This window comes from Pelecanus crispus, chromosome 9, assembly GCF_030463565.1.
Source record: "Pelecanus crispus isolate bPelCri1 chromosome 9, bPelCri1.pri, whole genome shotgun sequence".
Taxonomy (NCBI): domain Eukaryota; kingdom Metazoa; phylum Chordata; class Aves; order Pelecaniformes; family Pelecanidae; genus Pelecanus; species Pelecanus crispus.
Genome location: NC_134651.1, coordinates 21,960,444 through 21,973,479, shown reverse-complemented (window position 1 = coordinate 21,973,479; position 13,036 = coordinate 21,960,444). Strand labels below are relative to the sequence as shown.

The 13,036-nt window shown below is 41.5% G+C and overlaps 1 protein-coding gene across 4 annotated transcripts in view; it reads right to left on the bottom strand.

Moving 5' to 3' along the window:
• The window catches only part of EPHA4 (EPH receptor A4), a 101,776-nt gene that overhangs the window by 10,012 nt on the left and 78,728 nt on the right, over window positions 1-13,036 (bottom strand). For 3 of the 4 annotated variants that reach the window (XM_075716369.1, XM_075716370.1, XM_075716371.1), the window contains exons 6-11: window positions 12,392-12,516; window positions 11,052-11,211; window positions 9,863-9,974; window positions 4,483-4,541; window positions 3,584-3,697; window positions 3,218-3,403 (exon numbers count right to left, since the gene is read on the bottom strand). In XM_075716369.1, coding sequence (XP_075572484.1) covers window positions 3,218-3,403; window positions 3,584-3,697; window positions 4,483-4,541; window positions 9,863-9,974; window positions 11,052-11,211; window positions 12,392-12,516 — 756 coding nt within the window. Of the gene's footprint in view, window positions 1-3,217; window positions 3,404-3,583; window positions 3,715-4,481; window positions 4,608-5,635; window positions 5,646-8,389; window positions 8,420-9,862; window positions 9,975-11,051; window positions 11,212-12,391; window positions 12,517-13,036 lie in introns of all 4 variants that reach the window. The other variant, XM_075716372.1, reaches the window with a different exon arrangement.

The window sequence follows — 13,036 nt, the reverse complement described above, 5'->3', positions numbered from 1 at the left end:
AAGTCATATGACACTGAAACAGAAAACATTTAGGTACATACAAGTAACACTATTTCACTGGGTTAAATCATGCTGGCTATTCAGCATCTAGATATTTGCAGAAATGGGTCCAATATCATCTCCATTCTAAAAGTGAGCAATGAGAGATGTAGAGAAATGACTTATCAAAGGTCAAATGGCAAAAGCCTGGTCCCAAGATGAGCACTGTTAAGACCACCTAAAGTCAAGGGAGCACCTGATGCTCAGCACCAGGCTGGCATGGCAACCCTTCCTCCCAGTTTTGCTTCAGCTACAGGAACTATCGAGTTTCTTCTTAAATAAAAGACAGTGTTCCAGCGAAACTCTGCTTTTGTACGTCCTGAAGCAGCTCTGAATAAGGGAACGTTATTGGGAAAGAAGGATTCAATGGACACGTCACCTAGACTGTAGATAGCTCAATTCTGTCTTGGCATCAGGGGTACCAGAACTACTCAACTTTCTTTGGTCACCAGCAAGTATCTGCTCCAGAACAACCAGCTATGAAAATTACCCTACCATGAAATGTTGCAGCACTGAAAGTTCCCCTAACGATTTCTACCTCAGTGCGTTTTTCACCAAGATGCTTTTCTCTTCGTTTGTCAGGGATTTCTGTTTTTGAAGTAACCTTTTTTTTTATTAGAAAACAGTATGCTATAAGGACTGACTGTACTGAAAATTTAAATCATCTCACTTAGGCCAACATGTATGTGCAATACATCCTTATTTCACTCATCACTACTTATTTCACCTTTTCAGTCCCAACCTATCCTTTGCAGGCCTTTTACTATTCCTGCTTCTTCTCCTTCCCTTTCCAACTGATACAAAAAATTTTACTGTTTTGGTCCAATGCAAACTGGCATGCCTGTGAAATGCCAGTCGGGCAGCTGAACCCTTTCTGATTTGCATGAACACAGCAGAGAAGCAATGGTATGGCATAAAGCAAAGTGCTCTGCATGAAGGGCTTAGTGACCTTGGCTGAGTACATGCACCCTTAAAGAAAGGGATGTGATAAAACATCATTCTCCCTCTAATTCACTTTTGCAAGCATTCTTTGGTAGAAAGAAAAAAACCTCCAACCAAATCTGCATATGTCACTGTTTCATTTATCCTTTGCAACTGTGACCGGAACCCTTCCACTGAACAAATACAGCTAAATGGGTTTTAATTAACCTTCCTCAATCAAAAGATACTGTATCAACGTAGAAAGGAAGAAAGGGAGACTCTCTCAGTGCATTAACATGTAATTTCATTACTCAGGCACTTCTTTAGCAGGGGAGGGGGATAGAGAGAGAAGTTACCATCAGTGAGTCAATTATTAAAGTACTTGACTAGCAGCCAATAATGTATTCGTGTTTTTTTGCTGCCTCTCTCAACCCCCATCTACACCACTATTTATCTCACATTTTAATTTTCAGTTTATTAAATGCATTCATTTATCACAGCATTCAGAAAACCTACGGAGAAATTGAGATAAATGTCTTCTTAAGTAGCCCTGTTTACCAAACACACCAGCTCCGAGGTAACCAAGCTGGCTTGCTGTGGAAGCATCACTTACTGCGAGTCAGGCAATGAAACATTCTCAGGTCAGGCTACCACCTCCTCAGTGAAAATTTCAAATCATTTTAATTCAGTGACAACTGCATTATGCAAATGCATACAGTCATTTATAACTGCTAGAGCTGTAATAGCTCATGGGGTTTCCAGCCTCGGTGGGATTTCAACACAAAGATTCCCCTGTTGCCTTTCTTTTACAGAGGTGCTAGAAAAATCACTGTCCGTAGCAAACACTGGCCTGACCACACCACCTCCTCCCCCTTTGTTACAACAACAACAGAAAGAGAGAGAATCAGACCTGCAAAATCTAAACAGAGTATTATCTTTTAATTTCAGTTTTGAGGGAGGCCCTCAGTAAACGATGGTCAAAATTAGTCCAAACCCCTATTTTCCCTAGCAGAATTTGTCTTGAAAAGCAAACAGCAACACACCGTATGACCATTTTCAACAACTGTGAGAGAAGGCAGACTAGGAGAGGGAAACAGAAATGAGTAAGGGTAAGATTTCCAGAAACACAAGTGGTAGAGTAAGCATCCAGCTCTCACCAACATTCAAGAGGGACAGGGTTTTTCAGTGGTATTGATGGCTTTGACAAGCCTCTGTGGGAGACTTTATTCTTCTAGTAATGTTTTACTTTTTAACATTTCAACCATATCTAATTTTAATTCCTTACATTATTAATAACCTGTGTTTGTGTTCATCATGCACACCATCAGCTGCAGAAGGTAAGCTTCACAAATTCCACCCTTTAACAGCAGCTCACAAGATCACTGTCTGCTTTCTTTGCTACCCTGAGCATGAGCCCCTACATCCAAAAGGTCTTTTAGGATTAGAGATCAGTGCCAGGCTCTGCCAACATGCTACCTAGAGCAGCTGGAGTAGGGACAATAGCTACACCATCACAGTGGCACCTTACCAAGTCAGACCCAAGCATGTCTGTCTCGCAGGTGTATTTTCAGTTCTAGCCTACAAACAGCATCCAGTGAGTGCTGTCATTCTCTTTCTAAGGCAGGGTTCATGGCACAGCGAATGCTAACAGACTTAAAAAAACCCCAAACCAAACAAACAAAAAGACTGGCCAGGTAAATTCTGCAGAGTGAAACTATCACACCTGTAAATTAGAGAAAACAAATAAGCAAGTTTCACACCAAAATAGCCTAGTTCATTTCAAAGGCTTGCTCCATACATCTGTGCTTTGGACCTTAAACATATGACTCTATAGTTTTGTTTTGGTATTTTTCCCCCAACCATTTTAAATTCTTTGCTCACCATCTGCTTTTGCCTGTCCTGTAACAATCAGCTCACTCTAGCAAAGATGTGAAAGATGCCTGCTTGGCATAGCAAGAAGGGGGGAAAAAAAGAGCCAACCCCTGCAGTATTAATTCCCCCTAAAAATCTTGTACAAGCTGCCTACAGATAGAGTATCAGTTGAAACCATAAAGCCATTTATAGCTGACAACAAGATTAATGACTTGTCCTCCACTGATTTCCTCCTATTAGCTATCAGTGGATCTGTTCCATCTGTCATTTCACAGGAAAGAGGGTAAAAATGAGAGAAAAAAAAACCAAACCCAGCACACACCACCACAGACTTAATTTCTCAGTGACTTCCAAATTGGCCTTGTCATGAAAATGACCTACTTACATTTAGTAACTACACCTTCCAAGTGGATGATATTGGGGTGGTCAAATTGTCCCATGATGCTGGCCTCACTCAAGAAGTCTCTCCTTTGTTTATCAGTGTAGCCAGCTTTTAGAGTCTTGATAGCAACACAGATCTCTCTTTTCCCTGGTACTTTGAGACGTCCACTGCATACTTCACCAAATTCCCCTTAAGGAAAAAGGCACAAGAATCTGTGGTCATGAACATGAAGCATACACTTGTGCTGTCAAACTGTTATGTCAGTTCATTTGGGGGAACTGTCATACAAAAATCATAGGATCCCATGTTTCTTAAAAGCAAATTCAAAACTATATTTACAGAAAAAAATGCAAAAGCTCTGGCACTTACCCACACCAATAACTTTTTCAATCTTTATGCAGGAGGCATCGATTTCTTTGGCAAATTCCCTCACAGCTTGGTTTGGATCCTCGTATGTAAAAGGATCCACATATGTTCTAACACCTGCAAGGCAGAAATGTTTTATTTGAAGTCACTGATCTACATGCTGCTGAACACAGAACATATGAGACTGAAGCCTTAATGATATATAACAGCAAAGAGAGCGTACAATAAAAATGTACTGTAAGCCAGGAATGACTGATGAAGGAAGGAAGGAAGGAAGGACTTAATGTATTTTTTCCCCGATGTGATTTTTTTTTAAATGTAAACATACAATATTTCCCAATATTGATGTAAGGAACCAGGCTTTTGCCAATAAATGAGCTTCAAAAATCACTGCCATCACTAACAGGCAAATAGCCTGTCTATGGACCTGTGAGAGTAAAACACATCACATTTCCCTTTTGGGAGCCACGAAATTCTGAGCTCCGGTCCTAGGTTTGGTACCTGGATGACTGAGATGGAAGTAACAGCAGGATTCAGTCCTGGAAAAAAGGCGCAAAGTTCATGTTTTCTTTCCTGCAGGATTGCCTCTGACCCATCCAGAAACTGCCTTAGCAGAATATTGCGGGGAAAAATCATGCTATCACTAGCCAAGAACAGATGTTTCAGTGGAATGCAACAATGGAAAAAAATGATGAACCTTTCTCTTGTCTGTCTCCTCAAAAATTTTTACCCAGATACTTCTATTTTCCCTGTTACTAAAGTGCATAGTTTTGAAGGAGGGTGTTTGCAAGAGAGGAAAACAGAAACATATTCACCTCAAGAGGAATGTCATCCCTTATTTCCCTAGCATGGGACATGTTTTACAAACCAAATCAAAAAACCCAAGCACCACTGCCTTTTACCTTGGTTCAAATGTTTCTCCTCATCCGCCTCTTGCTTAGCCTTACTGTACTTACTGCGCCTGTCAGAACAAAAAAGAGCATTACAGTTCAAAATAAGTATCTTACTTTGAGACAAGCTCAGTCTTCTTGACCTGCTGAGGCTTGAGCTGTTTGCACCTGCCACGACCTGTGCTCGGCAGCTCCCCTTCAACAGCCCATGACACAACATACACTTACCGGCGGGGTAGGAGACTCCTCTCCTCAAACTGCCCTAAGTGTTATTGGCATCAACAAAGCATAAAGGGAAACACAAATCTCCCTGTTTGCATCTTGGCACTTAAAGAAAGAAGAGAAAGCTTGCGTTTCGGCTACTTTTTCTTCAAACGTATATTTGCAATTCTGTGCAAAAAAAGGCCAAATTGCTTTTTAGCCCTATCATATTTGGATGTAAATGCTACAACAGAGGTGTTTTGGTAGATTGATTTTCAAACATAATTAGGCAAATGCCAAGACCAACACACTTATTTATCTGCAAATTTAAAACTGGAAACAGTCTATTAGCACAGAAATCAGGATGGCAGCAAAAAAACCCCTGACCATCAAGAATGCAGATCCCAAGGATTTTGTTTATTCTTTTAATCACTGTATAACTGAAGGGGGCAAAGAACACGTGATGGGAGAGCTCCTCTACTAACCCTCTGAGTTGGAGACAATAATGTAGTATAGTATGTTAATTCTATACATTACATTTCTACACCTACACACATGATATTGTATCCAGTTATGTAGTTAATTAGTTCAGCTTTAAACCTCAATGGGTAAGTAGCATTAAGAACAGTTAATACATGAGTTTAGTCTGTTAAGGAAGATATTGAGGAGTCAGCTCAGCCAAATGTGTACTGGGATTTGAAGTTCCCCAGCATCTAATGGTATGTAGATATAGAGATTTGATTTGGGCTTTTACCCACCATCTACGGAAAATTCAGAAGCAGGTGTAAGAACAGACATCGCCAAAGAGAAGGGCTTACTGTTGCTTACTCCTCAGTTTGCCTGTTCCTATGGAAGTCCAAGTCTCCCAGCATGTCAGACCCAGGTTAGCTAAGTGGCAAGAGTCTGGGCTGGCGTGAAGAAGAGGGAAGGCAGAAGGAGAAACCAAGCCTGGAGAACAGGAGGCAAGACTGGTACTGCCTGTGGCATGCAACCCACTGCCTGGAGCGGGGCAGGAGACAACCAGGCCTGCCAGGGACACGGGGGTGAGACTGGGTTAGAAGTCTGAAAATGGTGAATGGGTAGAAGAAGAAAATGGGAGTGGGTGAGAGAAAGACCCATGGGGAGATGTGAGTAAAAGGGGTCAAAAACTCGCAGATAACAGGAAGAAAACACGTGACTGAGAGCCTCACTTGCAGCAAATCTTCCTGAGTCTCACCATTCCCCTCCCGTCAGCAAAACCCTTCTGCCCGTTAGCAAAAAGCATCTCATTTCACACTCTGTGCCTGGCCTGGGTGGAACGGCAGCTTCCCATCGCCGTCAGCTGAAAGGCCATTTCCCAGCCTTTGTCTTTGCAGTCTTGTGGTGCTGGGTGCTAAACACATTATGCCAATAATAAAAACTATAAATTAACCATGAAACAGAAGGAAAAAAAAAAAAAAAATCCTGTTCAACATGTGAAGACTACCTGATCTTTGAACCAAGCCTCACAGCTCCCAACAACATCAACAGGACTTGTGTTCAGACATAAAAAGCAGGTACACATCCAATCATAAATGGTTGGGAGCTCCTTTTCTTGATGAAAGTCAATTAAATGCAAATGGCTCCAAATCACAAGAGCATTATTAAAAACCACACTGGATCCAAACATCAATTTAAACCATTTATTTGCCTGAGGACTTACAGCACTGGTGTAACAGAGCCGAGTTAAATAAAAGGACTACATTCTGTTCCCAGTTACTGAACAGAGTAAGAAGGGAAGAGGCCGCACAAATCTCACCCAGTGCCATACGGGACCAAGTCAGCTAAGGGGATTGCAGAGATGGTTTCAGGTATTATACAACTTCTCTCAGAGAAAAGAAAAAAAGGAAGGAGAAAAAAAAAAAAAACCACCTCTGCATTTTAAGCAGGACCCCTGCAAATTCATTTTATTAATGTTCAGGCACAGATGAGAACTATGAAACACAAACAGGCTTTGCACGAACGCATTTTAAGTATGAAAAAATGCTCTTTATCTTATTTTTAAAAAGTACAAGCACCCTAACAACAGATTAAAAAAAAATAACCTTCCCCCATTAAAACCCAAAGACATGCAAAAAGCAAAGGGAAACAAAAGGATTACTGTTCAAGCAATATAATTGTAGCTTATTAACTTTAAATAATACCTTCCAAACTAACTACCTACTTCCACTTCTCCCTGTGTCACCTGTTGACCTCTCCTGCTTGGCTTGGGGCAGGACACTCCTGTCTGCCATTGTCCCCGAGAGCAGCCTGGGAGCCCCGCGCCACGGGGCACGCAGGGCTGGAGCTGCCTCTCGGGGCAGCTCACCTGAGTGGCAGAAGGGAGCCTTTGTCGCAGATTTGAACCCCATAATTACAGGGTTTTTGGCAGCGGTGATTAAATAGCCAGCATTCAGGAAAAGAACACAGAAGCTTTCAGAAACTGCAGGGGTCAGAGACACAGGCAGATCTACAGGTGGGGGCTGGCGATGAAGAGGAGGTAACAACGGAGGGTATTAGCACACACTGAGGTGACACAGCACGGACCCGGCGCCGCACAGCTGCTCCCACCTCCTCCTCCCAAAGAAGAGAGGGGCTGGGGTGCTGCAGTGCTCGGGCAGCAGCGGGGCAGCTGATCCAACACCAGCAGCAAAAGGTGGGCAAACACACTCAGCTGTTTACGGAGCAGAAGACCAACCGATCTGTCAGTGGGAAGAATCTGTGACAGAAACTTTTACAGGACCAGAGGATTCTGCAGGGCCATCTTACTCCACCCAAGCCCGTTTAGAAAGTGGCTCTTTCTGTTTCACACTTTCCCAAATCGTTTACAACTCTGTTTGAGATACTGTGATTTCACTCAGCATTCCTGCCGGGCAGGGTTTAGAAACACTAACGCTACCTCCTGCGCTCTGCTCTACAGATATACTCAACCTCAGTAAGTTTAAACTAACATTTAGGCAGATTAGTTCTATGTTAACACAAATGCCATGGTCGCAGGACTGAACCAAACAGCTTGAGCTGCCTGAAGGCAAAGTTCTTTGACAAATTCTGTTTTAAAGATGAATTTTGGGATTTGAGCAATGACTTGAAAAAACATCATGCTAAATTAGTAGTAATAACCCAGGATTCAAAAGTGGGCACCTACAGCATATGCCCAGTTCCCACATTTGGCTCACGGATGCAGAGAGGCCAGGTCTGCAGGCCAGAGCATGGTTTTGATTGTACAAATATGACTTCTAGGTCATGGCTAGATTACAAAACCTCCTCATGGGAACTGTACAGACAGAAAAGCTTTTTCTCATCTGAAGTCATTTTGGAACAAAGTACAATTATTTTGCTATTAACTTCTGCTGGTGTAGGAACATCATGAAATATCCCCAAAGCCCACACCTCTAAATGACATCAGTAAAGTAGTTAAAATCGTTAGAGTAATAGTGAATATTAAAGTAGATTCTGTTTATTGAGAGCTACTTCCAGCTACCGGAGAGCTGTGTATTGAGGAAGGCTATTAATTAGCAAGGCACCATGCATTAGTATGCACAGAGCAGTTTCACTGTCCTAGTATTTCATTCATCTTGCTATGCCTTTTGCCTTCCGCAGCCTCTCTGTGACCTACCAGTGCAGAGCTACGGGACATCTCTAAACCCATCGCCACCAGGATACTTCTATCTCCATTCCCACTAGGGCTTGGACCAGCCTTTTGTCCCTATTGTCCACCTGCTCTTTGTCTTGTCTTTATCCAAGCTGAACACTTGTGGGCAGAGATAACTGAACAGACAGCCTGAGCAGCGAGAAGACCTGCCTGAGTGTGCACCCACATCAGCGAATCTGTCAGCTACCTGGCTCCAGGCAGCCTTTCCTTTGACAGCTTTATGGCCGATACTAAAGAGAATCAATATGAGGGCAAGGGGTTGACATTTCATTTTCTAAAAAGTGATCCATTGAGGGCCAATCACCAAGCAGTGTTTATCAGCCTTGGGAAGCAACACTTTTTTATAGGGGAGGAGGGGAAGGAATCATCTCAAAGCAGCTCGACAGGCTCAATTCTCCAAGGTGGAGACTCATAATTAGAAATCCAATGCATCCTGCTATCAATCCTGCCTTAAATAATAAAGTGACCAATAAAAGCGGAGAGGAGATTAAGTCATCAAGCTCAGTGATGCTATTTTCTGTTGCAATGGCTTTTAATAAACCTGTCTCTCTGCATTACATTTTCATATGTTCTGCTCTTCTTTCTTCTTGCCAGCACGGAGGCTTTGAGCTGAACACCCACAGAAAGCTATGACAATGCATGTCTACTTTCCAGATATTACAGTCATAGTGAGTTAACTGCTCTCTAAGACAATGTAAAGTAAGAGCAAATCAAGAGGAATTTGTGCACATTTATGGCTGATGCCATTAAACTGATCAACAGAGACTGACAAAATGTGCATCCCTCAGATCCCAGGCTTCAGATATGGTAATGATGCATCCAGTTTTATCTCAGAATTACGCTGAAGCAAAATCATACTGATCTTTTTAAATGAGACTGAACACAAAGATGAAGACAGAAACTCTCACATTGTGTTTCTGCTACACTGTCCTCCCATTCGCAGGATTGTTCCTGATGCCTGGGTTGAATTTGGGAGAATGAACAGTACTCAGTAGAAGATTATGGTCCTGCTCAGATGAAATAACCATCGATCCAGCCTGCTGTGTTACTGCATATGATGCTGAATGACCGTGGCTTCTGTTTTACACATCCACTCACACTGGAAGGACTAACCCAAAAGACTAATGCAGACTCATACGGACTAACACAAAAATCACAAGCAAAGCAGTCTGATGGCTTAGTTCACAACAGTGCAGTTGTTTATTCCCTGTCTATCAGGAGTCAGTCCAAGAAAATCTACTGTACCCACACCCATTAAACTTAACTTCAAATGACACTAACCGCAAATCTGTAGCTGGCTTGCTTCTCAATGCCAGTTATTGGAATCAGCTTTGCATTTGAAGGGCAAATAGAGCTAGAACTATTGCCATTACATCACATGCTGCTTGGTACTAATGTCGAGAAGATCAAAGCTACATGGGAGAAGGCTTGTAATGCAAATGCACTGTTTATGATGCTAATCAAAGAATTTAGCTTTGTTTGGAGGAGACAAAAAGCTCCCTCATGAAAGAGAGAGGGGGAGAGAGAAGCTTAAGTTCTTACCTCCTGCTGATGACAAAGGCTGCAATGAGAATGACCACAAGAACAACACTGCCAGCCACTGAAACAAGAAGCACTGTGGGATTGGTACCATCGCCAATGATGGGGGAAGGAACTGGAAACAGAAAAGGGAGCATTAGTGTCAGACACCCTCAAAAAATCAACCTAGGTAGCACTCAGTGAGGCTTTCTGGCTTGTGAAGGCAGTTTAGAGTAGCACTCAAAGCTACTTTGAGGCCTTTATTATATAGTCATTTGACAAAATTTTCCAACAGGGCCCTAATTAGTTGAAGACATGATGTTTGATAATGATTTGGGGAACTTCAGTTCACTGGGAACAAGGACTCCCTTCCCTCTCCTTCTCCCCTTCAGAGGGTATAATGGCTATTTTTTTGTTTTCCTTTCTAATTGCTTTCCACTCTTCTTTCCTTCTCCTTTTTCTCTCAGTGGGGCCAGATGATCACTCCCCAACTGACACAAGGAGAATAAGTTATTTTAAAATGTCTTCCCTCTTCCTGCTGGATTGATTGTTTTCAGCTGTTAACATCCTGAAGGATGTTGCCACAAACTGACATGACCTTAAATTGATTTACACAGACCTGTATGTCCAAAATAAAATAGGCTTGGTCACATTGCCTTCTGCCCACCAAAAAGCAAATGTTTTGGGGGTTAAATTTGCATGTTTCCTTAAGCAAAGTCAAAAGCACTACTGACAACATAATTTGAACATTCTGTCTTTATATGACTGTCTAAGGAAAAGTGCAAATATGCGAGCTGATGTAGGACACCTAACTGATCTATGTCAATAGCCTGCAAAGGGGAGTAACAGGGTTCTATTCTCCTGCAAATGAGATATTCCAAAAACATGTGCAAACAACTACATTTACAGTAAACAAAATAGGTACATAAATCTCTCAAGAATCAACGGCTTCCAAGTGTTTACAGGGTGCATGTCTTCTTATGCCACACTGAAGTATTTTCATTGCTAGAATCCAGATTATAGCGTATCTGAATAGATGTCTCGGTTCAGATTCATGGCATCACTAGCAGCCATGTGGCCATGGAAGAATATTTTCTGAGAAGAGACACACCACAGTCCAAGAAACCAACGGGAAACTCCCAACACACAGCTCAGTTACATTTGCACTCTTTGCTCAAGGAAAAGAGAAAGAAATCAGTGGGCATGTCATTACCTGTGTTAGTTGTGAACTCAAATGGTCCACTGAAGTCTCCGTATCCTGCTGCTGTCCTGGCCCGCACATGAAATACATATGAAGTCAGGGGGTTCAAGCCTTTGATGTCAGTATTCCTGGAGGCTGTCTTCACAATGCGATAGCTGCGCTCATTTTGGTCCTAACAACAAAAGAACACAGCGGTGATCAAGTAAAAATGCCTTGCTGCACCGTGAACCGTGGAACCCCACTTCCTTGCCAAAACTGTCATGATGAAAGAAGATGAGTAACGATGACGGAATTCTCAAAATACGTCCCAAGGGCTCTTGCTGCCAGCCTTGCTCAATGCCCCTAGTGCTGCGTGCTGCATGGAGCTCTGAGCAAGCCAAAAAAGGATGATGAGGCGGTAGGTATAGTGCTTATATATCACTGATTATTTAAGAAATCACGCAACAAAATCCTCTGGAAAATAGCCAAGTCTTCAAATAGGATCCTCTTGATGAACAAGCAACATTTTACTCACACATGCTAGCACTTTCTTTTTCTTCCTACCAGCCAAGAGCCATGTAAAAAAAATGATAAAAATATTTAAGAAAGAAAAGACTTAGAAAATGTCTTCCAGAAAGTCCAATCTTAAAACCTGTTCTATTTCTGGCTGGAAAATCCATCAGAAAATGTAATAGTCTAACTTCCCTGCAAATCAGATGCCTTTTTCTGTATGTGTTAGGGAAGCAAATAAGTGATTATCTTTATAAAAAAAATTTAGAAGTATGCATGTGCATGTGAGAGAGCACACACAAGCAAGAGCAGGTAATTGTTCATTTTTGCAGAGAACTTTCAAAGAAAATAGGTCTTTTCATTGTTCCATACTTGAGAAGTTATTTGTAGGAATAACATCTCCCTCTAACTTGGAAAGTATGAAGAATGTAATTTTCTTTCCTTATTCTCTATTAAAAGCCCACACTATCGCTCTAAGCAGAAGCTATCGGCAAACAGATCTTATTATTATTACTGTGTTATATACTTCATTATTATACTTCTGTCTATGAAGTAAAGCCAATGTCTCACTTCTGCCCAACATTATTGATTCTCATTATAAATATGCTTGCTACAAAAGCTCAGTTCCTAGGTTGGAAAAAATAACAAAATAAACTCGTACCAGACAGCTGGAACAGCCTATGAATCTTATTCTTTCAAGCAACCATTCAAGTGCATTAAATCCTTAATTGGATTTTATTAAACTGAATCTATTTGGTTTCAAATGATGGAATCCTATCTGGAAATAAACTGTAATGGAATGAAGTAAAAAGCTCTCCCCAAACCCAAACAAAACTCCTTGCTTGTCCATTTTTGAACAGTACCTTCTCATAGTATTTAACTTCATACTCCAGGATGACTCCATTTGGCCTGTCAGGTTCCAGCCAAGCCAAGGCAACGCTGTGCCTTGTTATCTCTTTAGCCTGGATCAAAGCAATTGGGGATGGAGCTGCCAGAAGAAAACAAAAATTATAAACAATAATTTCGTTTTGATGAGAAACATATATTTTAATCATACCTTTCACAACATGAGCGCTTTCAGAAATTGTGTTTTTCTTGCCGGGGGAGGTTAGAAGCATTAAGCATTTTTCCTGCTTTCTCTAACAAAAATGCATTTAATCCTCTCTAATATAGCTTGTTCTTGGATTCTGGGCAATACTAGATAGGTAGGTTTTGAAGTAACAATACAGTTGTCAAAACTCTGCAATGTTCATGATGCCCAGGTACAAACCTTCATAACAGGCTAAGGTACTAAAGGATTCTGCTTTATGTTTGTCCTTTCTTAGGCACAGTGCATAGGCTTGTACTTTTGTTTTGGTCCACGGTGATTCTCTTCTTCCACCTCCTAAAAATTAACTGATGTTACTTCATTAGCTGTTTGCTTTACAGAAAATAGGAAATTCCTGAGGGACCAATCTGGTTTTCTCTAAAGCTGAGAGAGTATTGCCACTGAATTAAGTAAGACCGGA